The sequence below is a fragment of the Tyto alba genome, unplaced genomic scaffold (genome assembly GCF_018691265.1).
Source record: "Tyto alba isolate M040663 unplaced genomic scaffold, T.alba_DEE_v4.0 Super-Scaffold_24, whole genome shotgun sequence".
Taxonomy (NCBI): domain Eukaryota; kingdom Metazoa; phylum Chordata; class Aves; order Strigiformes; family Tytonidae; genus Tyto; species Tyto alba.
This window is the reverse complement of record NW_024881298.1, coordinates 289,757-315,914: the sequence shown is the minus strand read 5'-3', so window position 1 is coordinate 315,914 and position 26,158 is coordinate 289,757. Positions and strand designations below refer to the sequence as shown.

Genomic DNA, 26,158 nt, shown 5'->3' with positions numbered 1-26,158 from the left:
GTTACAGAAGCCATGCTTTGTTCCCTTCTCAGACGGGACGTAACCGTTTGGTTTCAATATCTTGAGCAGGGGCCCCCAACCGTAGGTAGAACAACTTGTTTTTCTTGTCTGATTACTTAATACTTTCCCTATTAAGCTCCCTAAGCAAAGCAAGAAATTCAAAGGTCAAATTCTTAACATTCAGCAAATTATCTTTTAACTATGTATAACATCAGGACCCCCAAAAAGTCCCATCTCTGTCCCTAAATCCTCCCAAAATGTCCCCAAACACCCCACAGGACCCCCACAAAAGTCCCATCGTTGTCCCTAAATCCCCCCCAGGACCCCCAAAATGTCCCCAAATCCGCTCAGGATACCCCCTCTCCTCCCCGCCCCCCCCCCCCAAAAAGGTGCCGGCGGGCACTAGGACCCGGCGGAGCCCCTCCCCCTTCCCGCCGTCGGAAGGCACTTCCGCCCGGCCCGGGGCGGGGCGCTGACTTCGGGTGGGTGGAGGCGCATGCGCGGCGCCCGGGAAGGGGCGGGGCTGGCAGGGAGGCGCTTCCGGTTCCGGGGGAGCGACGCGTGCGGCCCCGCGTGGAGCAGCGGCGGGATGAGGCCAGGTTCGAACTGGGAGGAACTGGGGGGGGGGGGGGGGGGGGGCGTGATTGGGAGCTACTGGGGGTCAACTGGGAGGGACTGGGGGGCGTTAGAGGGTGACAGGGGTATACTGGGAGCCATTGGGAGGGACTACGGGGGGGACTGGGGGGGCACTAGGGGGTGACTGGGGGGGACTGGGGGTGCGCTAGGCCGTGACTGGGAGATACTGGGAGACAGTGGGAGGGACCAGGGGGTGACTGGGGGGCACTGGGAGAGACTGGGGGCACTAGGGGTGACTGGGAAATACTGGGGGGCACTGGGGGGTGACTGGGAGATACTGGGAGCAACTGGGGGGCACTGGGGGGTGACTGGGTGGGACTGGGAGCGACTGGGGGGCACTAGGGGTGACTGGGGGGCACTGGGGGGTGACTGGGAGATACTGGGAGCAACTGGGGGGCACTGGGGGGTGACTGGGTGGGACTGGGAGCGACTGGGGGGCACTGGAGGGTGACTGGGAGCGACTGGGGGGCACTGGGGGGTGACTGGGAGGGACTGGGAGCGACTGGGGGGCACTGGGGGGTGACTGGGAGATACTGGGAGCGACTGGGGGGCACTAGGGGGTGGCTGGGAAATACTGGGAGTGACTGGGGTGACTGGGGGGGCTGGGGTGTACTGGGAAGCACTAGGTGACTGGGAGATACTGGAGGGTACTGGGAGGGGGATGGGGTGTGCTTGGGGGGTAACTGGGAGGGACTGGGAAGGCTAGATGTAACTGGAGTTCAACTGGAAGGGTGGTGGGAGGGTGCTTGGGCCAAACTGGGCCGACTGGGAGCCCGGCGGGGGGTGACTGGGAGCCTCCTGCCGCCGCCCCAGTGCTCCCAGTTGCCCCAGTCTGATGCCATCCCCGCAGGTTTCAGCCCCCGGGGAGGGCGCGGCGGCTTCCGGGGGGGCCGAGGTGAGCGGGTCCCCTCCCAGTAAGGCCCATCCCGCCTCTACTGGGAACCCCCTTTCCCCCCGCATGCCCAGTTTCCCCTCCCAGTATGCCCAGTCCCCTCAAAGTTCTCCTCCTGCCTGCCCTTTTCCCCCCCAGTTCTCTCCCAGTATGCCCAGTTCCCCCAACTACCCCCCAGTTCCCTCCCAGTCCCCTTCCCAGTCTGTTCACTTCCCCTCCCAGTATGCCCAGTTTTTCTTCCAGTATGGATCATTCCTGCCCAGTCTCACTCCCAGTTTGCCCAGTTCCCCCCACATACCCCCCAGTTCTCCTCCCAGTATGCCTAGTTCCCTTTCCAATACCTCCAGTATACCCCAGTTCCCCTCTCAGTATGCCCAGTTCCCCCCCAGTGCCCCCTAATCCCCCTCCCAGCATGCCCAGTCCCCCCCAATTCCCACCCAAATATCCACCAGTCACTTCCCATTTCCTCCCAGTCCCCCTCCCAGCATACCCAGTCACCCCCACTTCCTCTCCCAGTACGCCCAGTTCCCCCCTAAATACGCACCAGTCCACTCCTATTCCCCCCCAGTTCCCCTCCCAGTATGCCCAGTTCCCCCTCCAATACCACCAGTATGCCCCAGTCCCCTCCAGTGCCCCCCAGTCCCCCTCCCAGTATGCCCAGTTCCCTCCCAAATATCCACCAGTCACTTCCCATTTCCTCCCAGTCCCCCTCCCAGCATGCCCAGTCGCCCCCAGTTCCCCTCCCAGTATGCCCAGTCCCCCCCAATTCCCTCCCAGGCCCCCCCCAGCATGCCCAGTCCTCCCCAGTTCCCCCCAGTCCCCCCCCAAATACCAAGCAGTCCCCTCCCAGTCCCCCTCCCCGCATGCCCAGTCCCTCCCAGTTCCCCCAGTAAACCCAGTTGCTGTTGGCAGGTGGTGGCTTCCAGCCCCGGGGGGGCCCCCGGGGGGGCGGGGCCCGGGGGCGGGGGAGGGGTGGCCCCGCCCGGGGCGGGAGAGGTGGCCGCGGCGGCTTCCGAGGGGGGAAGAAGGTGACGGTGGAGCCACATCGACATGAAGGTACCCGGGGGGGGGTGGGTGTGTTTATGGGGGGCCTGTGGGGCAGATTGGGGGGTTATGGGGCCGTTTTGGGGGGCTGGGGGGGTTATGGGGGGCTATGGGGCAGATTTGGGGGGTTATGGGGCGGTTTGGGGGGGCGGTGGGGCAGAATGGGGGGGTTTTGGGGGGCTGGGGGGGTTATGGGGGGCTATGGGGCAGATTGGGGGGGAGTTATGGGGCAGTTGGGGGGCACTGACCCCCCCCCCCCCCCCGCCGCCAGGGGTGTTCATCTGCCGCGGGAAGGAGGACGCGCTGGTGACCCGGAACCTCGTCCCGGGGGAGTCAGTCTATGGGGAGAAGAGGATCTCGGTGGAGGTACTGGGAGGGACCTGGGGGCAACTGGGAGGGACCTGGGGGCAACTGGGAGGGACCTGGGGGCAACTGGGAAGGGGTAAGGAGGGACTGGGAGGGAATTGGGGAAGGTTCGTTGATACTGGGGGCAACTGGGAAGGGACTGGGAGTAACTGGGTGGGACTGGGAGGGACCTGGGGGCAACTGGAAGGGACTGGGAGGGGCGGAGGGGCAACTGGGAGGGAGTAAGGAGAGACTGGGAAGGAACTGGGATTGGTTAGGAGATACTGGGGGTAACTGGGATGGACTGGGAGAGGTGGAGTAGATCACCAGAACCTTCTTAGACTCTGTACTGGGAGCGCTGGGAGGTGGAACTGGTGGGCACTGGGAGGCTGGGGGTGTCTCAGTGGGGGGTGACGTGTCCCCCAGTATCCCCGTCCCCAGGGTGGGTGACACCAAGGTGGAGAACATCTCCAGAACCTCCTCAGAGCCCATACTGGGAGCACTGGGAGCTGGCACTGGTGGCACTGGGAGCACTGGGAGGTGGCACTGGGTGCCCACGGAGTGTCCTGGGTGGGGGGTGACGTGTCCCCCAGTGTCCCCGTCCCCAGGGTGGGTGACACCAAGGTGGAGAACATCTCCAGAACCTTCTCAGAGCCCAGACTGGGAGCACTGGGAGGGGACTGGCTGAGGGTGACACGTGATGTGTGTGTCCCCGTCCCCGTGTCCCTGTCCCCAGGACGGTGACACCAAGGTGGAGTACCGCGCCTGGAACCCGTTCCGCTCCAAGTTGGCAGCGGCCATCTTGGGTGGCATCGACCAGATCCACATCCGCCCGGGGACGAAGGTCCTTTACCTGGGTGCGGCCTCGGGGACAACCGTGTCCCACGTCTCCGACATCGTGGGACCGGTAAGGACACGGGCCACCGCGCCCTTGGGGACATCAGCGAGGGGTCGCGGGGTGAGGGGACAACAGGACAGGGTCATCAACCCCATGGGACAACCTGGAGGTGGCACCTTGGATGTTCTGGAGAACATTTGGGGACGTCACCATGGGGTGAGGGGACAAGGTGGTGGCACTGTGACCCCTTGGGGACATCACTGTGGGGTCACGGGGTGAGGAGACACCGGGACGGGGTCATCAACCCCATGGGACAAACTGGAGGTGGCACCTCGGATGTTCTTGAGAACATCCTTGAGGTCATTTGGGGACATCGCTGTGGGGTCAGGGGACATTCCAGTGGCACTGTGACCCCTTGGGGACATCGTTGTGGGGTCACGGGGCGAGAGGACACCAGGGCGGGGTCGTCAACCCCCATGGGACAACCTGGAGGTGGCACGTCAGATGTTCTGGAGAACGTTTGGGGACGTCACCGTGGGGTGAGGGGACATTCTGGTGGCACTGTGACCCCTTGGGGACATCGCTGTGGGGTGAGGGGACATTCTGGTGGCACTGTGACCCCTTGGGGACATTGCTCTGGGGTCATCAACCTCATGGGACAACCTGGAGGTGGCACCTCAGATGTTCTTGAGAACATCCTTGAGGTCGTTTATGGACATTGCTGTGGGGTGAGGGGACATTCTGGTGGCACTGACCCCTTGGGGACATCGCCATGAGGTCTCTGGGTGGGGGGACGTGTCTTGGGGACACCAGGGTTGTCCCCAGGGGTGGTGGCACCGTGTCCTGGCGGTGTTCCCCACCCCGCTGTCCCCGTCCCCAGGAGGGGCTGGTTTACGCCGTCGAGTTCTCCCATCGCTCGGGCCGGGACCTCATCAACGTGGCCAAGAAACGCACCAATGTCATCCCCGTCATCGAGGACGCCCGCCACCCCCACAAATACCGCATGCTGATTGGTGAGCCGGGGGGGGGGTGGGGCCAGCAGGGGGCGGGGCCGGTCCTGCGGAAGAATTTGGGGGGTCTTGGGAAGGTCTAGGAGAAGATTTTGGGGGTCTTCAGGGTGTTCTGGAAGTCTGGGAGAAGGTCTGGAGGCAGCTCGAGGTATCTGATGGAGGTTCTTGAGGTGATTTTGGGTGTTTTGGGGGATCTGAGGTGGATTTTGGGGTGTTTTGGGAGACCTGGAGAAGAATTTGGGGGTTTTGGGAAGGTCTAAGAGAAGATTTTGGTGGTCTTCAAGGTCTTTTGGAGGTTTGGGAGAAGGTCTGGAGACACCTCAATGTATCTGGTGAAGGTTCTTGAGGTGATTTTGGATCTCGATGAGGTTTCTGAGGTAATTTTGGATTTCTTGAGGGATCGGAGGTGGGTCTGGCAGCATTTGAGGGTTCTAGAGAAGAATTTGGGGCTCTTGGGAAGGTTTAGGAGAAGATTTTGGGAGTCATCAAGGTCTTTTGGGGGTTTGGGAGAAGGTCTGGTGGCACCTCGAAGTATCTGATGGAGGTTTTTGAGTTGAGTTTGGATCTCAATGAGGTTTCTGAGGTAATTTTGGATTTTTGGGGGGATCTGAGGTGGGTTTGGCAGCATTTGAGGGTTCTATAGAAGAATTTTGATCTCTTGGGAAGGTCTAGGAGAAGATTTTGGGAGTCTTCAGGGTGTTTTGGAAGTTTGGGAGAAGTTCTGGAGGCAGCTCGAGGTATCTGATGGAGGTTCTTGAGGTGATTTTGGGTGTTTTGGGGGATCTGAGGTGGATTTTGGGGTGTTTTGGGAGACCTGGGGAAGAATTTGGGGGTTTTGGGAAGGTCTAAGAGAAGATTTTCGTGGTCTTCAGGGTGATTTTGAAGTTTGGGAGAAGGTCTGGAGGCACCTCAAGGTATCTGATGAGGTTTCTGAGGTAATTTTGGATGTTTTGAGGGCTCAGAGGTGGGTCTGGCAGCATTTGAGGGTTCTAGAGAAGAATTTGGCGCTCTTGGGAAGGTCTAGGAGAAGATTTTGGAGCTTTTCGTGGTGTTTTGGGTCCCCCTCACCTTGGGGTGTCCGTGTCCCGCCCCAGGCATGGTGGACGTGATCTTCGCGGACGTGGCGCAGCCCGACCAGACCCGGATCGTGGCCCTGAACGCCCACAACTTCCTGCGCAACGGCGGCCACTTCGTCATCTCCATCAAGGTACCAGTACACTCCAGTCCCCGCCAGTCCCCAGCACTGGGAACCAACACTGAGCTGCAGCAGGGCAACAGGAAGCAGAAAAGGGACGGGAGGAGACAGTAACGACCAGTCATGTGGCACTGGAAACCAGTAAGGACCAGTATTAGATCACTAGAAACCAGTCAGGACCAGTGATGGGGCCCTGGGAATCAGGAACAGACAACTGGGAACCAGTGTGGTCCAGTGTCAGGTCATTAGGAATGAATAAGGAGTAGTGATGGGGCACTGGGAACCAGTAAGGACCAGTATTAGATCACTAGAAACCAGTAAGGACCAGTATTAGATCACTAGAAACCAGTAAGGACCAGTATTAGATCACTAGAAACCAGTAAGGACCAGTATTAGATCACTAGAAACCAGTAAGGACCAGTATTAGATCACTAGAAACCAGTAAGGACCAGTGTTAGATCACTAGAAACCAGTAAGGACCAGTGTTAGATCACTAGAAACCAGTAAGGACCAGTGTTAGATCACTAGAAACCAGTAAGGACCAGTATTAGATCACTAGAAACCAGTAAGGACCAGTGTTAGATCACTAGAAACCAGTAAGGACCAGTATTAGATCACTAGAAACCAGTAAGGACCAGTATTAGATCACTAGAAACCAGTAAGGACCAGTATTAGATCACTAGAAACCAGTAAGGACCAGTATTAGATCACTAGAAACCAGTAAGGACCAGTATTAGATCACTAGAAACCAGTAAGGACCAGTATTAGATCACTAGAAACCAGTAAGGACCAGTATTAGATCACTAGAAACCAGTAAGGACCAGTGATGGGGCCCTGGGAACCAGTAGACCTCCAGAACCTGCCCGATCTCCTTCAAAGCCCCGCCCCCATATCCAAGCCCCGCCCCCCCACCTAATCTCCCAATCAAAGCCCCACCTCCAAACCACGCCCCTCAGCCAAGCCCCGCCCCTCTCACCACGCCCCACCCATCCCTACAAACCCGGCCCACTCACCTCCCTTCTCCCTTTGCCCTGTCCTCCCCTGCTGAGCCGTGGCCCCCCAATAAGCCACGCCCCTCCCGCCTCTAAACCCCACCCCCATGAACAAGCCCTGCCTACCCCAAACCCCGCCCCTCACCCAAGCCCTGCCTCCTATGCCTCCCCCCACCCTATCTCACCTCCAAACCCCACCCCCTGGCCAAGCCCCGCCTACCAGCTCACCTACCCAATCCCCAACCCAAACCACGCCCCCCCTTGCCAAGCCCCGCCCCATCTCTCCAAACCCTGCCCCCCTCCCCTGCCTTCCCCCTGCCCTGTTCTCCCCATCAAGCCCCTCCCATGCTAAGCCCCGCCCTCTCACAAACCATGCCCTCTGACCAAACCCCACCCCCTGGCCAAGCCCCGCCTATCAGCTCACCTACCCAATCCCCAACCCAAACCACGCCCCCCTTGCCAAGCCCCGCCCCATCTCTCCAAACCCCGCCCCCCTCCCCTGCCTTCCCCCTGCCCTGTTCTCCCCATCAAGCCCCTCCCATGCTAAGCCCCGCCCTCTCACATACAAACCATGCCCTCTGACCAAGCCCCGCCCACCTGCTCACCCACCCCAAGCCCCACCCCCTTTCTAAGCCCTAGCCCATCACTCCCAGCCCCACCCTCCTTCCCCCTTCGCCTTGCTCTCCTGCACCAAGCCCCGCCCCCCTGGACAAGCCCTGCCCCCCCATTCAGCCACCCCAAGCCCTGCCTTGAAGCCACGCCCCTCTGCCAAGCCACACCCCCTCTCCAAGCCCCTCCCTCCTTCCCCATTGCCCTGCTCTCCCCTGCCAAGCCCTGCCCATTCATCCACCCCAAGACTGATCCCCAAGCCCCGCCCCCTTTCCAAGCCCCGCCCCATCTCTCCCAGCCCCGCCCCTTCCCTCTTGCCCTGCTCTCCCCTTTCCAAGCCCCGCCCCCTTTCCAAGCCCCGCCCCATCTCCCAGCTCCACCCTCCTTCCCCCCTTGCCCTGCACTCCCCTCCCCCCCCCCCCCCCCCCCCCGGCCCAGCCCCGCCCCCGGTGGGCGGGTCTGAGGGCGGCCCCGCCCCCAGGCCAACTGCATCGACTCGACGGCGCCGGCGGAGGCCGTGTTTGCGGGGGAGGTGCGCAAGATGGCGGGGGAGCGGCTGCGGCCCCAGGAGCAGCTCACGCTGGAGCCCTACGAGAGGGACCACGCCGTGGTGGTGGGCGTCTACCGGTGCGACTGGGTGAAGCTAGGAGGGACCGGGACAGACTGGGAGGCGATGGGAAGGGATTGGGAGGCGATGGGAGGGAACTGGGAGGCGCGGGGCGTGGATCGGGTGAGGCTGGGAGGGACTGGGAAGGGGTTGGGAGGCGATGGGAGGGCATCGGGTGAGGCTGGGAGGGATGAGGGGGGCACTGGGAGGGGACTGGGTGAAGCTAGGAGGGACTGGGACAGACTGGGAGGCACTGGGGAGGGATTGGGAGGCGATGGGAGGGGATTGAGTGAGGCTGGGAGGGACTGGGACAGACTGGGCGGGGCTTGGATGGTGCTGGGAGGGGCTTGGAAGGTATGGGGCGGGGACTGGGAGGGGCTAAGGGGGACTGGGAGGGGCTAAGGGGGACTGGGAGGGGCTACATGGGGGTGTGTCTATAGGTGGCACTGGGAGGGCACTGGGATGAACTGGGCGGAGCCAAAGGGGGGGGTCACGTGACCGGTGTGCCCCTCCCCCTTGTCCCCAGGCCCCCCCCCAAACAGAAGTGATGCCTCTTCCCTTCAACCCCCCCACCTGCGGGGGGGGGGCGGATCCTGCCCGGGGGGGGGGGGGGAGTGGGCGGGGCTTCTGCCCCTCCCCCCCCCTCCCCCCTTCACTTTTGGGGCAAATTGTGGCGATTTTGGGGTTTTTTGTGGTTTTTTTTTGGGGGGAGGGAGGGCAGAAAGAGTGGGTTATTAAAATAAAGGGAAAAATACAGTTTGTGGTTGGGGGAGGTAATTAAATCTTGAAGGGGTTAATTAATCCCTGGGGGGTGGTAATTAATCCCCGGGGGGGTTAATTAATCTGGGGGGAGGGTAATTAATCCCTGGGGGAACAACTAGGGGGTTAATTAAGGGGCAATTAACCCCTGGGGGGGTGCGGGGGGGGGGGGTGTGGGTGGTGTTAATTAGTCCTGGGAGGGGGGATTAATTAGCCCATGGGGTGGGGGGTGGGGGGGGCAGAGGAAGAAGATTTATTAGCCCCTGGTGGGTTTAATTGGTCCCTGGGGGGGGTGTTAATTAGCCCTTGTGGAGTCAATTAGTCCCTGGTTGATGTTAATTAAGACCTTGGGGGTCAATTATTCCCAGGTTGTTAATTACTCTGGGAGGGCAGTTAATCCTTTGGGGGGGCTGTTAATTATCCCCTGGTGGGGATAATTAGCCCCTGGTGGGGTTAATTAGACTGTGAGAGGTGTTAATTACTCTGGGAAGGCAGTTAATGGAGGGGGGTGTTAATTAGCCGCTGGGGGGCGTTAATTAGCCCATGGGAGGGTTAATTAGCCCCTCTGGGTGGGTTAATTACCCCGGGGGGATGATGGGGGCGGGAGGAGCCTTCCCCTCGCCCGCCGCTGAGGGGCGGGGCAGAAGGGGGCGTGGTTTGGCGGCGCCCCACCCCTACCCGGAGCCGGGGGCGTGGCTACGCCGAAGGCCCCGCCTCCCCTCTGGGCGCCGGGAGGGGCGGGCGCACCGCCGTGATGGATGGGTGAGGATGGGCCGGAGCGGCACTCTGATTGGTCGGGCGCGCCCCGGCTCACTCGCCGCTGATTGGTGGAGGGCGGGGGGCGGGCGGCGCCTGCGCCCGCTGGCGGAGCGGCGGCGGCGGTTTGTTGTGGCCGCCATTTTCCCTGGGCATTACTGGGAAATTCGCCGCAGCTCCCGCTCCCGTTCCCGCCGCTTCCCGGCCCCGGCCCCGGCCCCGCCGCTCCCGCTCCCGGCCCCGCCGCCTCCGCCCAGCGCCGCCGCCGCCGCCGCAGGTGAGACCCTTTCCCGCCCCCCTTCCCCCCCCCCCCCCCCCCCTCCACGGTCCCCTCAGGGCCCGGCTGCGCCCTCAGGGCCCGAACCGGGGGAGGGGGGGGGGCAGGTACCGGCTCCCCCCGGGCTCCCAGTGCCCGGCACTGGCACCAGTATGGCCCTGCCAGCACCAGCACGGGCTCCTCAGGACCAGTACGGGCTCCTCAGGACCAGTATGGCCCTGCCAGCACCAGCACGGGCTCCTCAGGACCAGTATGGCCCTGCCAGCACCAGCACGGGCTCCTCAGGACCAGTACGAGCTCCTCAGGACCAGTATGGCCCTGCCAGCACCAGTACGGGCTCCTCAGGACCAGTATGGCCCTCCCAGTAACAGTGTGGGCTCCTCAGGACCCACATGGCCCTCCCAGTAACTGTGTGGGCTCCTCAGGACCAGTATGGCCCTGCCAGCACCAGTACGGGCTCCTTAGGACCAGTATGGTCCTCCCAGTACCAGTATGGGCTGCTCAGGGCCAGTATGGCCCTCCCAGTAACAGTGTGGGCTCCTCAGGTCCAGGTTGGCCCTCCCAGTAACAGTGTGGGCTCCTCAGGTCCAGGTTGGCCCTCCCAGTAACAGTGTGGGCTCCTCAGGTCCAGGTTGGCCCTCCCAGTACCAGTATGGGCTCCTCAGCACCAGTATGGGTTCCTCAGGACTGGTATGGTCCTCCCAGTAACAGTATGTCCCTCTCAGTACCAGTATGGGTTGCTCAGGACCAGTATGGGCTCCTCAGACTGGTATGGCCCTCCCAGTAACAGTATGGGCTCCTCAGCACCAGTATGGGTTCCTCAGGACCGGTATGGCCCTCCCAGTAACAGTATGGGCTCCTCAGACTGGTATGGCCCTCCCAATAACAGTATGGGCTCCTCAGCACCAGTATGGGTTCCTCAGGACCAGTATGGCCCTCCCGGTAACTCTATGGGTTCCTCAGAACCGGTATGGCCCTCCCAGAACCAGTATGGGTTGCTCAGGACCAGTATGGCCCTCCCGGCACCCATATGGGTTCCCCAGGATCAGTATGGCCCTCTCAGAACCAGTACAGATTGCTCCGGACCAGTATGGCCCTCCCATGACCGGTACAGACTTCCCGGGACCAGTATGGCCCTCCCCATACCAGTATGGATTTTTCAGAACCGGTATAGCTCTTCCCATTCCAGTAGGGACTCCTCAGCACCAGTATGACCATCCCAGTACAAACATGACCCTCCCCATCCCAGTATGGATTGCCTGGGACCAGTATGACCCAGTGCCATTATGGATTCCCCAAGACTGGCATGAGTCCCTGTATCAGTATGACCCTGCCACTACCAGTATCGATTCCCCAAGACCAGTATGACCCTCCCCATACCAGTATGGATCCCCCAGGACCATTATGATTCTCCCAGTACCAGTACATATTCCTCAGAACCAGTATGACCCAGTATCAGTATGGATCCTGTGGGACTAGTGTGACCCTCCCATTACCAGTAGGGATTCCCCAGTACCAGTCCGACCCTCCCAGTACCAGTAGGGATTCCTCAGGACCAGTATAACTCTCCCAGTACCACCATGGCTCTCTCAGTACCAGTATGGATCCCCCAGTTCTCCCAGTACAGGTGTGACCATCCGAGCACGACCATGCCTCTCCCCATACCAGTACGGATGTCCCAGTCCCACCCAGTACCAGTACAACCCTGCCAGTACTAGTGTGGGTCTCCCAGTTTTCCCAGTACAGGTATGTGCCCACCCCCCCCACTGGTTTGGGTCCCCCAGTACCGGTTGGACATTCCAGTCCTGGCCTTGTCCCTGTTCCTCCCAGTTCCAGTTTCCCCCCTCACCCCATCCCAGTCCTGTCCCCATTCCTCCCAGTCCCATCCCAGTTTCCTCCTCATCCCATCCCAGTGCTGTCCCAGTTTTCCCCTCATCCCATCCCAGTCCCATCCCAGTTTCTCCCCCCACAGTGTCCCAGTTGCCATCCCAGTTCCTTCCAGCTCCCCCCAGCTCCATCCAGCCCCATCCCAGTTTCCATTCCAGTTCCCCCAGCCCCATTCCAGTTCCCCCAGCCCCATCCCGGTTCCCCCAGCCCCATCCCAGTTTCCCCCCAGCCCCATCCCAATCCCCCTCCCCCTCCATACTGGGCCATACTGGTTTTCCCTGGGTCCTTCACCCCTTTTAATGCCTCGGTGGGGGGGTGTGTGGGGGGGTATTGCTGCTAATTACCCCCTGGAGGAGGGGGGGGGCCGGATTTGGGAGGGCAGCACCTGCCCTGTTCACTCTGGGCCCTACTGATGGCTCAGAAATGGCTCCCCCCAGGCACTGGGGGGTGGGGTGGGTGCTTGTTACGTTCACTCTGAACCCTACTGATGGTCAACAGCGACCATAGCTCCCTAGAGTGGGTTTGGGGGGTGGTTTTTTGAAGGGGGGGGTGTGTGGTATGCGTGTGTGTGTGTCCCCACAAACCCCCCCACCCCCAGTTTTTCCCCACAGGTGGCGGCAGCAGCGCAGGATGCCTGGGGCCGGCCTGGCCGGGGCGTTTGGCTCCGCTCTGAGCCCACCATGTCGGGTCAGCCCGGCCATGCCCCCTTCGCCAGCCTCCAGCCCATGGCCGAGCCCCCCCAGGTACCCCCAAAACGGGACAGGATGGGGGGGCACGGGCACCCCTGGGACCCCTGGAATGGGGATGGGGGGGGCACTAGGACCTCTTGGACTCCCGGGGGGGGGGACGGGACATGGACACCCCTGGGACCCCTGAAATGGGGTTGGGGGGGGGCACTAGGACCCCTCGGTTTCCCTGTGGGGGGGCACGTGGACACCCCTGGGACCCCTGAGATGGGGACGGGGGGCACTAGGGCCCCTCGGACTCACTGGGTGGGGGGGCACATGGACACCCCTGGGACCCCTGGAATGGGGATGGGGGAGGCACTAGGACCCCTTGGACTCCCTGGGAGGGGACATGAGGAACCCCTGAAGTGTGTGTGTATGTGTGGGGGGGCAATGGGACAGCCCCCCCCCCCAATAACTGTGACCCCACCCCCCCAGATCCTGCCAGAGCTGAGCCTGCTGCCGCGGCGCCTGCCCCCCCAATTTCGGGACGCGGGGAGCGCCCCCCTCCGCAAACTCTCCGTCGATCTCATCAAAACCTACAAACACATCAATGAGGTGGGGGGGGGGGCGGGGCATGGGAACCCCTACAGGCCCCCCCCCTCCCTCCATGTCAGCCCCCCCCAATCCCTCCCCAAGTCCCTCTCAACTGCCCCCCCCCCAATTCCTTCCCTTCCCCCTTAACCCCCCCACCCCAAACCCCCCTACTGACCCCCCCAAATCCCATGCCCCCCCCAGCATCTTAACCCCCCTCACACCTCTTCAATCCCCTAAACCCCCCCAAATCCCCTTTTAACCCTTCAAACCCCCCCAACCCCCCCAAATCCCCTTTTAAACCCTCACCCCCCCCCAAAACTCCCCCAAATCCCCTTTTAAACCCTCAATCCCCCCCAAAACTCCCCCAAATCCCCTTTTAAACCCTTCAAACCCCCCCAAATCCCCTTTTAAACACTCAAAACCCCCCTGAAATCCCCTTTTAACCCCCCAACTCACCCCCGAATCCCCTTTTAACCCCCTAACCCCTCCCAAATCCCCTTTTAACCCCCCGAAACCCCCCCAAATCTCCTTTTAACTTTTCAAACCCCCCCAAACCCCTTTTAAACTCTCAAAACCCCCCTAAAATCCCCTTTTAACCCCTCACCCCTCCCAAATCCCCTTTTAACCCCCCGAAACCCCCCCAAATCTCCTTTTAACCCCCAAATACCCCTCCAAATCCCCTTTTAACCCCCCAACCCCCTCCAAATCCCCTTTTAACCCTTCAAACCCCCCAAATCCGCTTTTAACCCCACAACCTCCCCCCAAATCCTCTTTTAACCCCTCCAACCCCACCCCAAATCCCCTTTTAACTCTCAACCCCCCCTGCCCGAAATCCCCTTTTAACCCTTCCAACCCCCTCCAAACCCCCCTTTAATCTTCCCCCCCCTCCTCCCCAAATTTCCGTGCCTCCCCCCCGCCCCCCAGGTGTACTACGCCAAGAAGAAGCGGCGGGCTCAGCAGGGCCCCCCCGACGCCGCCGGCACCAAGAAGGAGCGGCGCCTCTGCAACGAGGGCTACGACGACGACAACCACGACTACATCGTCCGCAGCGGCGAGCGCTGGCTCGACCGCTACGAGATCGACTCCCTCATCGGCAAAGGCTCCTTCGGACAGGTTGGGGGGGGGTCCCGGGGGGGGCTGGGACACACACACACACACACGCCCCCCCCCCCAAATTCAACCCGCTGCACCCCAAATCTCTTGGTTCCTTCCCGCTTCAGCCCTGGGGGTCCCAACGTGGAGCCCTGGCGTCTCTCAGAGCATTTTGGGGGGGCCCCTGATAGTTCTGGGGGGCCCCTGAGAGCCTTGGGGTCCCCAAATTCTCCCAGGGGGGTCCTCACTGCGCCCCAAATCTTTGTTTCCTTACAGGTTCAGCCCTGGGGATCCCCACATCAGCCCTGGGGTCTCTCAGAGCATTTTTGGGGTTTCTGTAACAATTATGGGGGGGCTCTGACGGTCTTGGGGTCCCCCCAGGTCACCTCAAGGTCCCCAAATTCTCCCAGGGGGGTCCCCGCTGCGCCCCAAATCTTTGTTTCCTTACAGGTTCAGCCCTGGGGTCCCCAAAGCATCCCTGGGGTCTCTCAGAGCATTTTGGGGGGGGACCCTAATAGTTCTGGGGGGCCCCTGAGAGTCTTCGGGTCCCCAAATTCTCCCAGGGGGGTCCTCACTGCGCCCCAAGTCTTTGTTTCCTTACAGGTTCAGACTTGGGGGTCCCCACATCAGCCCTGGGGTCTCTCAGAGCATTTTTGGGGTTTCCCTAACAATTTTGGGGGCCCCTGAGAGTCTTGGGGTCCCCCAGGTCACCTCAGGGTCCCCAAATTCTCCCAGGGGGTTCCCCGCTGTGCCCCAAGTCTCCGTTTCCTTACAAGTTCATCCCTGGGGTCCCCAAAGCATCCCTGGGGTCTCTCAGAGCATTTTGGGGGGGGGGCCCTGATAGTTCTGGGGTGCCTCTGAAGCTCTTGGTGTCCCCAGATTCTCCCGGGGGGTCCCCACTGCGCCCCAAATCTCTCTTTCCTTACAGGTTCAGCCCTGAAGTCTCTCAGAGCAGCCCCGGGGTCCCCAAAGCATCCCTGGGGTCTCTTGGGGCATTTTTGGGGTTCCCCTGAAAGTTTTGGGGGGCCCCCAACAGTTTTGGGGTCCCCCAGGTCACCTCAGGGGTCCCCAAACTGTCACCAGCACATTCCCCCTCCACCCCCAGTCCCCCAACTCCCTCCAATGCCCACAACTTTCAGGGTCCCCAACAACTTTTGGGGTCCCCCCCCCCGATTTTTGGCGCCCCCTCTCACTTTTGGGGTCCCCCCGGGGTCCCCCCAAATCCCTCCCCAGTCACCTCAGGGGTCCCCACCCCCTCCCCAGGACATCCCCCATCTCCTTCCAATTCCCCCCCATCCACTCTCAGGGGGTGTCCCCTGACATTTTGCAGGGTCCTCCCCATTTTTAGGGTCCCCTCCAGACTTTCAGGGCCCCCTCAACTTTTGGGGTCCCCCCAAATCCCTCCCCAATCACCTCAGGGGTCCCCACCCCCTCCCCAGGACATCCCCCATCTCCCTCCACTTCCCCCCTCTCCATTCTCGGGCCGCATCCCCCCACATTTCACAGGGTCCCCTCCACCTTTTATGCTCCCCCCTCAATTTTCGGGGGGTCCCCCCTCACTTTTGGGGTTCCCCCCCTCCCAGGTGGTGAAGGCTTACGACCACCAGGCCCAGGAGTGGGTGGCTATCAAGATCATCAAGAACAAAAAAGCGTTTCTGAACCAGGCGCAGATCGAGCTGCGGCTGCTCCAGCTGATGAACCAGCACCACACTGAGATGAAGTATTACATCGGTCAGTGGGGGGGGGGGGGGGGCACTTGGGGGGCTGGCCCCACAGTGGGGGGGGGGGGGGGGGGGACGGGACAGGGAGAAGGGCGGGTTTTGCTGCGGGGGAGGGATTTGGTGGGTAGATTGTGCTTCTAAGGAGGGGGGAGGGCAGATCTGAGCATGGGGTGGGATTTGGGGGGGGGGGGGAAGTTGTGGGGCAGATGCTGTTGGGGGGGGCAGTTGGGGGGTAGATTTTGCTGGGGGGGGTAGTTGTGTGAGGGGTTGTGGGGCTGATCCTGCTGGGGGGGGGCAGTTATGGGGTAGATCTTGCTAAGTGGGGGGCACTTGTGGGGCACGGAAATTCCAGGTGTCAGTGTGGGGCTGGGATTTGAAGGCGGTTGTGGTGTAGATCCTGCTGGTGGGGGGAAGTTATGGGTTAGATCTTGCTGGGGGGGCAGTTGTGGGGCTGATCCTGCTGGGGGGGGCAGTTATGGGGCAGAGAGATTCCAGATGTCATTGTGGGGCTGGCATTTGGGGGCTGTTGTGGGGCAGATATTGCTTGGGGGGGGGAGTAGTTGTGGGGCACTTATGGGGCAGTCGTGGGGCTGATCCTGCTGGGGGGGGGGCAGTTATGGGGCAGGGAGATTCCAGATGTCAGTGTGGGGCAGGGATTCGGGGGTGCTTATGGTGCAGATCCTGCTGGGGGGGCACTTACGGGGCAGTTATGGGGTAGATCTTGCTGGGGGGGGGGCACTTATGGGGCAGGGAGATTCCAAATCTTAGTGTGGAGCTGGGATTTAGGGGCAGTTGTGGGGCAGATCTTGCTCGAGGGGGGAAGATCCTTCAAGGTGGCTGGCAGTTATGGGGCAGGGACACTCCAAATCTCCCCACGGGGCCAGGATTTGGGGCCAATCCCACTGGGGGGGGGGGGGAGGGGGGTTGTCTCCCTAAACCCCGCCCCCCCAAAACAAACAAACAAACAACCCCCCAGTGCACCTCAAGCGCCATTTCATGTTCCGCAACCACCTCTGCTTGGCCTTCGAGCTCCTCTCCTACAACCTCTACGACCTCCTCCGCAACACCAACTTCCGTGGCGTCTCCCTCAACCTCACCCGCAAGTTCGCCCAGCAGCTCTGCGCCGCCCTCCTCTTCCTCGCCACCCCAGAGCTCCGCATCATCCACTGTGACCTCAAGCCCGAGAACATCCTCCTCTGCAACCCCAAGCGCTCCGCCGTCAAGATCGTCGACTTCGGCAGCTCCTGCCAGCTGGGCCAGAGGGTGAGGAAGGAGGGAGGGGACACGCCAGGGCCGCCTGCCCCCTCTGGCTCCGCCCACCGGGCCAGGAGGACCCGCCCCTGGGAGGTGGAGGCATTGCCAAAGGGGATTTAGGGCTGTAAAACCACAAAGCCCCGCCCCCTCGTGAGTTAAGCCCCACCCACACTTCAGAAAGACACACCCCTTGTCTCTAGCTCCACCCACCGGGTTAAGAAGTCCTGCCCCCAGGAGGTGGAGTCAATGCAAAAGGAGATTTTAGAGCTTTAAAACCACTAAGCCCCACCCGCGCGTGGGTTAAGCCCCACCCACACACGCTAAGGACACACCCCTTGTCTGTAGCTCCACCCACTAGGTTAGGAAGTCCCACCCCCGGGAGGTGGAGTCATTGCAGAAGCAGGTTTAGGGGTATAAAACCACTAACCCCGCCCCCTCGAGGGATAAGCCCCGCCCACACTTCAGAAAGACACACCCCTTGTCTCTAGCTCCATCCACTGGGTTAATAAGTCCCGCCCCCAGGAGGTGGAGTCAATGCAAAAGGAGATTTTAGGGCTTTAAAACCACTAAGCCCCACCCCCTCGTGGGTTAAGCCCCACCCACACTTCAGAAAGACACACCCCTTGTCTCTAGCTCCACCCACCGGGTTAAGAAGGCCCGCCCCCGGGAGGTGGAATCATTGAGGAAGCAGCTTCAGGGGTATAAAACCACTAAGCCCCGCCTCCTTGAATGATAAGCCCTGCCCACACACCCTAAGGACACACCCCTTGTCTCTAGCTCCACCCACTAGGTTAGGAAGTCCCGCCCCCAGGAGGTGGAGTCATTGCGGAAGCAGGTTTAGGGGTATAAAACCACTAACCCCGCCCCCTCGAGGGATAAGCCCTGCCCACACACTCTAAGGACACACCCCCTGCCTGGGCTCTGCCTATCAAGGTGAGAAGTCCCGCCCCCAGGAGGTGGAGGCATTGCAAATGGGATTTAGGGCTCTAAAATCACTAAGCCCCGCCCCCTTGAGGGATCAGCTCCACCCACACACCATAAGGACACACCCCCGTCTCTAGCTCCACCCACTGGGTTAGTAAGTCCCGCCCCCAGGAGGTGGAGTCATTGCTGAAGTGGGTTTAGGGGTATAAAACCACTAAGCCCCGCCCCCTTGAGGGATAAGCCCCGCCCAGACCTCATAGGGACACACCCCCCTGGCTTGTCTCCACCTACAAGGGTGGGAAGTCCCGCCCCCAGGAGGTGGAGTCATTGCTCAAGGTGGTTATAGGGCTATAAACCCACTAAGCTCCGCCCACTTTAGGTATAAGCCCCGCCCACACACTTCCATGACACAGCCCCTGTCTTGGCTCCACCCACCGGGATGGGAAGTCCCACCCCCAGGAGGCTGAGCCCCGCCCCATGTACATTGGGGGGGGCAGTGGGGTGTGCTAAGCCCCGCCCACCTGGAGGGCTAAGCTCCAGCCCCTGAATCTCTAAGCCCCGCCCCAACACTGTGAAGACATTCCCCCTGCTGTGGCCCCGCCCCCTCCTCTCCCAGCTCCTCTGGGTGGGTGGGTGAGCCCCGCCCACTTCACACCAAGCCCCGCCCTCTTTGGAGTAGCCACGCCCTCTGAGGCACTCACCCCTCGCCTGTTTAAAGAGACAGACCCCCCTTTTCCTCCCGAAGGGGCTCTTTTATCGCTAAGCCCCGCCTCTGGGTGGCTTGGCCCCGCCCTCCCGGCACGGCCCCGCCCCCCATCATGACCCCGCCCCCTCCCCAGATCTACCAGTACATCCAGAGCCGCTTTTACCGGTCCCCGGAGGTGCTGCTGGGGCTGCCCTACGACCTGGCCATCGACATGTGGTCCCTGGGCTGCATCCTGGTGGAGATGCACACGGGCGAGCCGCTCTTCAGCGGCGCCAACGAGGTGGGCGGGGCTTGCGGGCGAGGGGGCGGGGCCTCCTGGGGGCGAAGGGGCGGGGCATGGGGAGAGGGTGGGGCTTGGAGTGAGGGTGGGGCTGGGAGCGGGGTCAGAGCTTGGGGGGATGCACACGGGCGAGCTGCTCGCCTGCAGTGTTAATGAGGTGGGCGGGGCTTGGGGGATAAGGGGCGTGGTCTCGGGGCAGGGCTTTGAGGGGAAGGCGGGGCTTGGGGCGGGGTCAGAATTTGGGGGGGTACACAACGATGAGCTGCTCTGCAGCAGCGCTAATGAGGTGGGCGGGGCTTGGGATTGAAGGGGCGTGGCCTCCTGGGTGAGGTGGCAGGCCCTTGGGTGTGGGTGGGGTGGGCGGGGCTTGGGGCAATGGGAGGTGGGGTCTGACCTTATTACTGGGGAGCTGGTCTTCATTAGTGCCCAGGGGGTGGGCGGAGCTTGGGGTGAGGGGGCGTGGCCATGCCCTGTGGAGATGCAGGTTGTGGCGGCTCTTTCACTTCTCCGTGGAGGTGGGCGGGGCCTCACTGGAAAGGGGCGGAGCTATGAGTGCAGGGGGTGTGGTCTCACTGCTTGAGGGGTGGGGCTAAGAGTGGGCGGGGCTTTGCCTGGATTGGCAGGACCAGCCCCCGGGTGGCCTTGTGGACCCAGGGGACACCCCAAGGGGGTTGCGGTGGCCTTGGGGACACCCCCGAGAGGGACGGGGTGGCCTTGGGGACCCTGGGGATGTCCCTGGTAGGGCTGAGGTGGCCTTGGGGACATCAAGGAATGTCCTGAGGGAGGCAGAGGTGGCCTTGGGGACCCCAGAGACCTCTCTGAGAAGGTCGGGGTGGCCTTTAGTGACAGACTTGTCAGCGCTGAGGTGGCTTTGGGGACATCAGCGATGTCCTGAGCAGCACCGAGGTGGCCTTGGGGATCTTAAAAATGTCCTGGACGGGACCAAGGTGGCCTTGGGGACCTCAGAGATATCCTGGACAGGGCCGAGGTAGCCTTGGGGACATCAGGGATGTCCTCACAAGGCCAAGGTGGCCTTGGGGACATCAGGGGTGTCTTTGGAAGGGTTGAGGTGGCCTTGGGGACCTCAGAAATGTCCTGGGAAGGGCCGAGGTGGCCTTGGGGACATCAAGGATGTGTTTGGAAGAGTTGAGGTGGCTTTGGGGACCTCAAAAATGTCCTGGATAGGAACAAGGTGGCCTTGGGGACCTCAAAAATGTTCTGGACAGGACCAAGGTGGCCTTGGGGACATCAAAGATGTGTTTGGAAGAGTTGAGGTGGCCTTGGGGACCTCAAAAATGTCTTGGACAGGGCTGAGGTGGCCTTGCGGACATCAAGGATGTCTTTGGAAGGGTTGAGGTGGCTTTGGGGACCTCTGGGATGTCCTGGGCAGTGTTGAGGTGGCCTTGGAGACTTCAGGGACATCCCAGGTGGCCTTGGGGACATCGTTGTCCTCGAGCCACCTTGGAGAACCACCACAGTGCCACCAAGGCTGCCACATCCCCCCTTTTCCTCTCCCCCACTTCTCTTGGGTGACCTTGGGGGACACCACGGGCGTCATCACCGGTGGGGTGGGCGGGGCCACGGGGACAGCAGTGACGTGTGTGTGTGTCCCCTCCCCCCTGCCCCCGTGTCCCCAGGCCGACCAGATGAACCGGATCGTGGAGGTGCTGGGGCTTCCCCCCCCACACATGCTGGAACAGGCCCCCAAAGCCCGCAAGTACTTCGAGAAGCTGCCAGAGGGGGGGTGGGCCCTCAAGAGGAACAAGGAGAGCAAGAAGGTGAGCAGGAACCTCCCAGTATGGACCAGTAGGCCCTTCAGAACCTCCCAGTGTGGCCCAGGAGATCTTCAGAACCTCCCAGGTTCCACCTAGTTGCTCCCTGGTGCTTCCCAAGATGTCTTAGTGGCTCTGGACTGTATCCCAGTATGGCCCAGTGGCCCTTTAGGGACTCTCAGTATGGCCCAGTAGCCCTTTAGCAACTCCCAGGGGCCCCCCAAACCCCTCTGATCACCTCCCAAAGACCCCCAAACCCATCAGATCCCCCCAAGGACCCCAAAACCCCTCAGATCTCCTCCCAAGGACCCCAAAACTTCATCAGATGTTCCCCAAAACGCATCAGATGCCCCCAAAGACCCCGAAACTCCTCAGATCTCCACCCAAGGACCCCAGAACTTCATCAGATGTTCCCCAAAACGCATCAGATGCCCCCAAAGACCCCGAAACTCCTCAGATCTCCACCCAGGGACCCCAGAACTTCATCACATGTCCCCCCCAAACCCATCAGATGACCCCAAAACTCCTCAGATCTCTACCCAAGGACCCCAGAACTTCATCAGATGTTCCCCAAAACCCATCAGATGCCCCGAAGGACCCCAAAACTCCTCAGATCTCCTCCCAAGGACCCAAGAACTTCATCAGATGTTCCCCAAAACCCATCAGATACCCCCAAAGACCCCAAAACTCCTCAGATCTCAACCCCAGGACCCCAAAACTCGATCAGATGTTCCCCAAAACCCATCAGATGCCCTCAAGGACCCTGAAATTCCTCAGATCTCCAACCAAGGACCCCAAAACTCGATCAGATGTCCCCCCCCCAAACCCGTCAGATGCCCCCCAAAGGAGACCCCAAACCCCTGCAAATCTCCCCCCTCCCCGCCCCACCTCCTGTCCCCTCCCCAGGAGTACAAGGTGCCGGGGACGCGACGTCTCCACGAGGTGCTGGGGGTGGAGAGCGGTGGCCCGGGCGGGCGCCGGGCGGGGGAGCAAGGCCACGCCCCCTCGGACTACCTGAAATTCAAGGACTTGGTCTTACGGATGTTGGACTACGAACCCCGGAGTCGCATCACCCCCTTTTACGCTCTCCAACACAACTTCTTCAAGAAGACCAACGATGAAGGTACCAACACCAGCAACAGCACCTCCACCAGCCCGGCCATGGAGCACAGCCACAGCACCAGTACGACCAGTTCCATCTCCAGTTCGGGTAGGGAACCCGACCCCCACCCCTCCTGCACTTTCGGGGTGGTGGGATTTGAGGGCTTTGGGCTTGTGGGGCGGCGCGGTGGGCTAGTGACGTGCTCAGGTGGGGTTGGTGATAGTCTAGAGCCAGCGTTGGGCCTCCTGGTTCCATGTTCTGGGTGATGGCTCCTTGGGCCACCACCAGATGACCACCAGGGTCATTTGTCCCCTCCCTGTCCCACCAGGCTCCAGATGGTGGCTCTCCAGGCTACCATGAGCTTCTGGTCATCTCCTGTCTCCATCCCTGTCCCACCAGGCTCCATGTCCTGCTGGATGGTGGCTCCCAAGACCACCACAAATTCCTCATCCTCTTCCATCCCCATCCTTGTCCCACCAGGCTCCATGTCCTGCTGGATGGTGGCTCTCCAGGCCACCATGAGCTCCTGGTCATCTCCTGTCCCCATCCCTGTTCCACCAGGCTCCATGTCCTTCTGGATGGTGGCTTCCAAGGCCACCATGAGCTTGTCATCCTTTCCCATCTCCATCCCTGTTCCACCAGGTCCCATGTCCTGCTGGATGGTGGCTCTTCAGGCCACCACAAGTTCCTCATCCTCTTCCATCCCTGTCCCTGTCCCACCAGGCTCCATGTCCTGCTGAATGGTGGCTTCCAAGGCCACCATGAGCTTGTCATCCTTTCCCATCTCCATCCCTGTTCCACCAGGCTCCATGTCCTGCTGGATGGTGGCTTCTAAGGACACCGTGAGCTTGTCATCCTCTTCCATCCCTGTCTCACCAGGCTCCATGTCCTGCTGGATGGTGGCTTCCAAGGCCACCATGAGCTTGTCATCCTTTCCCATCTCCATCCCTGTCCCACCAGGCTCCATGTCCTGCTGGACGGTGGCTCTCCAGGCCACCACAACCTCCTGATCATCTCCCATCTCCATCCCTGTCCCACCACCCTCCGTGTCCGGCTGGATGGTGACATCTCCCCAGGCCACCCCATCCCCTCGGGGACCTCCCCGTCCCGTGCCACCGCCGCTGATGTCCCCCCGTTGTGTCCCCCCCCCCCCCTCCCCCCCGCAGGTGGCTCCAGCGGCTCCTCCAACGACAACCGGAGCTACCGCTACAGCAGCCGCTACTACGGGAGCGCGGCCGCCCCGCACGGCGACTGCGAGATGCAGAGCCCCCAGGTACCGCCGGGGACACCCGGGGGTGGCCCCACCCCACCCCGGGGACACCCCGCTGCCGGGCGGGTGGGTGATGGGGACCTTGGGGACAGCCTGGTCACGGTGGGTGGGAGACATTGGACCTTGGGGACCTTAGGAACCCCTCTGGTGACACCTGGGAGGGTGACATGGACCTTGGGGACATCCTGGTCACGGTGGGTGGGAGGACATGGACCTTGAGGACCCTTGGGATCCCTCTGGTGACACCAGGAGGGTGACATGGACCTTGGGGACATCCTGGTGACACCAGGAGGGTGACATGGACCTTGGGGACCCTTGGGACCCTTCTAGTGACACCAGGAGGGTGACATGGACCTTGGTGATGGCCTGGTCACAGTGGGTGGGTGACGTGGACTTTGGGGACCCGTGGGATCCCTCTGGTGACACTAGGAGGGTGACATGGACCTTGGGGACCTTAGGAACCCCTCTGGTGACACCGGGAGGGTGACATGGACCTTGGGGACCTCCTGGTGACACCAGGAGGGTGACATGGACCTTGGGGACCTTAGGAACCCCTCTGGTGACACTGGGAGGGTGACACGGACCTTGAGGACCCTTGTGACCCTTCTAGTGACACCAGAAGGGTGACATGGAACTTGGGAAAAGTTGTGGTGACACCAGGAGGGTGACATGGGCCATGGGGACATCCTGGTCACAGTGGGTGGGTGACATGGAGCTTGGGGAGAGCTTGGTCACCAGTGGGGGGGTGACATGGACCTTGGGGACCTTTGGGCTCCCTCTGGTGACACCAGGAGGGTGACGGGGACCTTGGGGACCTCATGGCATTAAGGTGGGGACCCTGGAGACCCCATAGCCACATGTCACCTACCCAGGCCACCCTGGGGACCGTGTGGCCACAAGGTGGTGACCTTGGGGACACCATGGCCTCAAGGTGGGGACATTGAGGACCTCATGACCTCGAGGTGGGCACCTTGGGGACCCCGTGGCCATCACGTGGGGGTCTTGGGGACCCCATAACCACGTGCCACCCACCCCAAAATATTTTGGGGACCCCTTGACCATGACTTTGGCATCTTGGGGACCCCGTGGCCATGACGTGGGGACCTTGGGGACCCCATAACCACGTGCCACCCCCCCAAAATATTTTGGGGACCCCTTAACCATGAGTTTGGCATCTTGGGGACACTGTGGCTTTGACTTGGGGACCTTGGGGACCCCATAACCACATGCCACCCTTCCTCAAAATATTTTGGGGACCCCTTGACCATGACTTTGGCATCTTGGGGACCCCGTGGCCATGACGTGGGGACCTTGGGGACCCCATAACCACGTGCCACCCCCCCAAAATATTTTGGGGACCCCTTAACCATGAGTTTGGCATCTTGGGGACACTGTGGCTTTGACTTGTGGACCCTGGGGACCCCATAACCACATGCCACCCTCCCCCAAAATATTTTGGGGACCCGTTGACCATGACTTTGGCATCTTGGCGACCCCATGACCACGAGGTGGGCACCTTGGGGACCCCTTGACCATGACTTGGGGGCCTTGGGGACCCCGTGGCCATGACATGGGGAATTTGGGGCCCCTTAACCACGTGCCACCCCCCCCGAAATATTTTGGGGACCCCTTGACCATGACTTTGGGATCTTGGCGACCCCGTGGCCATGACGTGGGGAATTTGTGGACCCCATAACCATGTGCCATCCCCCCAAAATATTTTGGGGACCCCTTAACCATGACTTGGGGACTTTGGGGACCCCGTGGCCATGACGTGGGGACTTTGAGGACCCCATAACCACCTGCCACCCCCCTCAAAATATTTTGGGGACCCCTTGACCATGACTTTGTCATCTTGGGGACCCCATGACCACGAGGTGGGCACCTTGGGGACCCCGTATCCATGACTTTGGGATCTTGGGGACACTGTATCCATGACGTGGGGACCTCGGGGACCCCATAACCACGTACCACCCCCCCGAAATATTTTTGGGGACCCCTCAGCACCTTGGGGGACCCCATGACCACGAGGTGGGCACCTTGGGGACACCCTTGACCATGACTTTGGGATCTTGGGGACCCCGTGGCCATGACGTGGGGACCTTGGGGCCCCCATAACCACATACCACCCCCCCCGAAATATTTTGGGGACCCCATGAGAAGTTGGGGGGACCACCCCTTTGCTCTAACCCCCCCCTCTCTCTCTCTCTCTCTCTCTCTCTCTCCCCCCAGGCCCCCCCAGCGCAACCGCCCCGACCTTGGCCCGGGGGGGACCCGGCCGCACCCCCCGCCTGCACCGACGCCTTCACCCCTTTGGGACCCCCCAAGCCCCCCCAGATCTTACCTGGGGGGGGAGGAGGAGGAGGAGGAGCCCCCCCCCCTTTCCCACGCCCCCCCCCGGCCCCCCACCCCTCCCAGCACCACCAGCACCACCAGCAGCACCAGCACCACCCGCCGGGGCCCCCCCTTTCTCTCCCTGGGGGGGGCTCTTTAAGCGAGCGGATGATGGATTTGGGGGGGCCCCCCCCGCCTCCTCCGCCGCCCCCCCCCCCGCCGCCACCTCCGTTGCCCCCCCCTCCTCCTCCTCCTCCTCCTCCTCCCCCCCCACCCCGCCACCACCCGGACTGTCACCCCTTTGCCCCCACAATTTTCCGGACTCGAGGGGGGGTCACCGGTTTTGGGGGGGGGCGGGGGGGGGGGGCGAGACGACGCACGGCACCACCGCGGCGGCGGGGGGGGGGAGCACACACCCCCACCATCCCCCCCCCCCTCCCCACCACCCCCACCGCCGCCACCATGACAACAGGGGGGGCGGGGGGGGGGCAGCACCCCCCTTACGGGGGTCCCCATTTCCGGGGGCGCCCCGAGCACGAGGACTCGGCCATTTTGGGGGGGGGCGTCCCCCAAAGTACGGCCGCCAGCTCTTGA

General features: G+C 61.7%; 2 protein-coding genes across 3 annotated transcripts; both read left to right on the top strand.

The window, feature by feature from the left end:
* The first annotated feature begins 520 nt into the window (after window positions 1-520).
* Window positions 521-8,871, top strand: FBL (fibrillarin). 2 transcript variants are annotated; one of them, XM_042797224.1, is made up of 9 exons: window positions 544-599; window positions 1,487-1,531; window positions 2,441-2,584; window positions 2,844-2,938; window positions 3,654-3,824; window positions 4,636-4,768; window positions 5,860-5,972; window positions 8,043-8,188; window positions 8,695-8,871. In XM_042797224.1, the coding sequence occupies exons 1-9, from the start codon at window positions 590-592 to the stop codon at window positions 8,714-8,716; spliced, it is 879 nt and encodes a 292-aa protein (XP_042653158.1). In that variant the 5' UTR covers window positions 544-589; the 3' UTR covers window positions 8,717-8,871. The 2 variants fall into 2 exon arrangements, with proteins under 2 accessions (XP_042653159.1, XP_042653158.1); XM_042797225.1 differs by lacking the exon at window positions 2,441-2,584 and having other exon boundaries at window positions 521-599; window positions 8,695-8,870.
* Window positions 8,872-12,505: 3,634 nt separating this feature from the next.
* On the top strand, window positions 12,506-26,158 carry LOC122153830 (dual specificity tyrosine-phosphorylation-regulated kinase 1B-like). The gene is made up of 10 exons (XM_042797187.1): window positions 12,506-12,590; window positions 13,011-13,130; window positions 14,034-14,222; window positions 15,785-15,932; window positions 16,899-17,185; window positions 18,940-19,086; window positions 20,724-20,864; window positions 21,765-22,068; window positions 23,127-23,233; window positions 25,463-26,158. The coding sequence occupies exons 1-10, from the start codon at window positions 12,528-12,530 to the stop codon at window positions 26,156-26,158; spliced, it is 2,202 nt and encodes a 733-aa protein (XP_042653121.1). The 5' UTR covers window positions 12,506-12,527.

Coding starts and splice junctions, on each gene's coding strand:
- FBL (XM_042797224.1), top strand. Junction 4,769..5,859: donor CAAATACCGCATGCTGATTG/GTGAGCCGGGGG, acceptor GTCCCGCCCCAG/GCATGGTGGACGTGATCTTC. Junction 8,189..8,694: donor GTGGTGGTGGGCGTCTACCG/GTGCGACTGGGT, acceptor CCTTGTCCCCAG/GCCCCCCCCCAAACAGAAGT.
- LOC122153830 (XM_042797187.1), top strand. CDS start 12,528: ATGTCGGGTCAGCCCGGCCATGCCCCCTTCGCCAGCCTCCAGCCCATG. Junction 13,131..14,033: donor CCTACAAACACATCAATGAG/GTGGGGGGGGGG, acceptor CCCGCCCCCCAG/GTGTACTACGCCAAGAAGAA. Junction 22,069..23,126: donor CAGTTCCATCTCCAGTTCGG/GTAGGGAACCCG, acceptor TCCCCCCCGCAG/GTGGCTCCAGCGGCTCCTCC.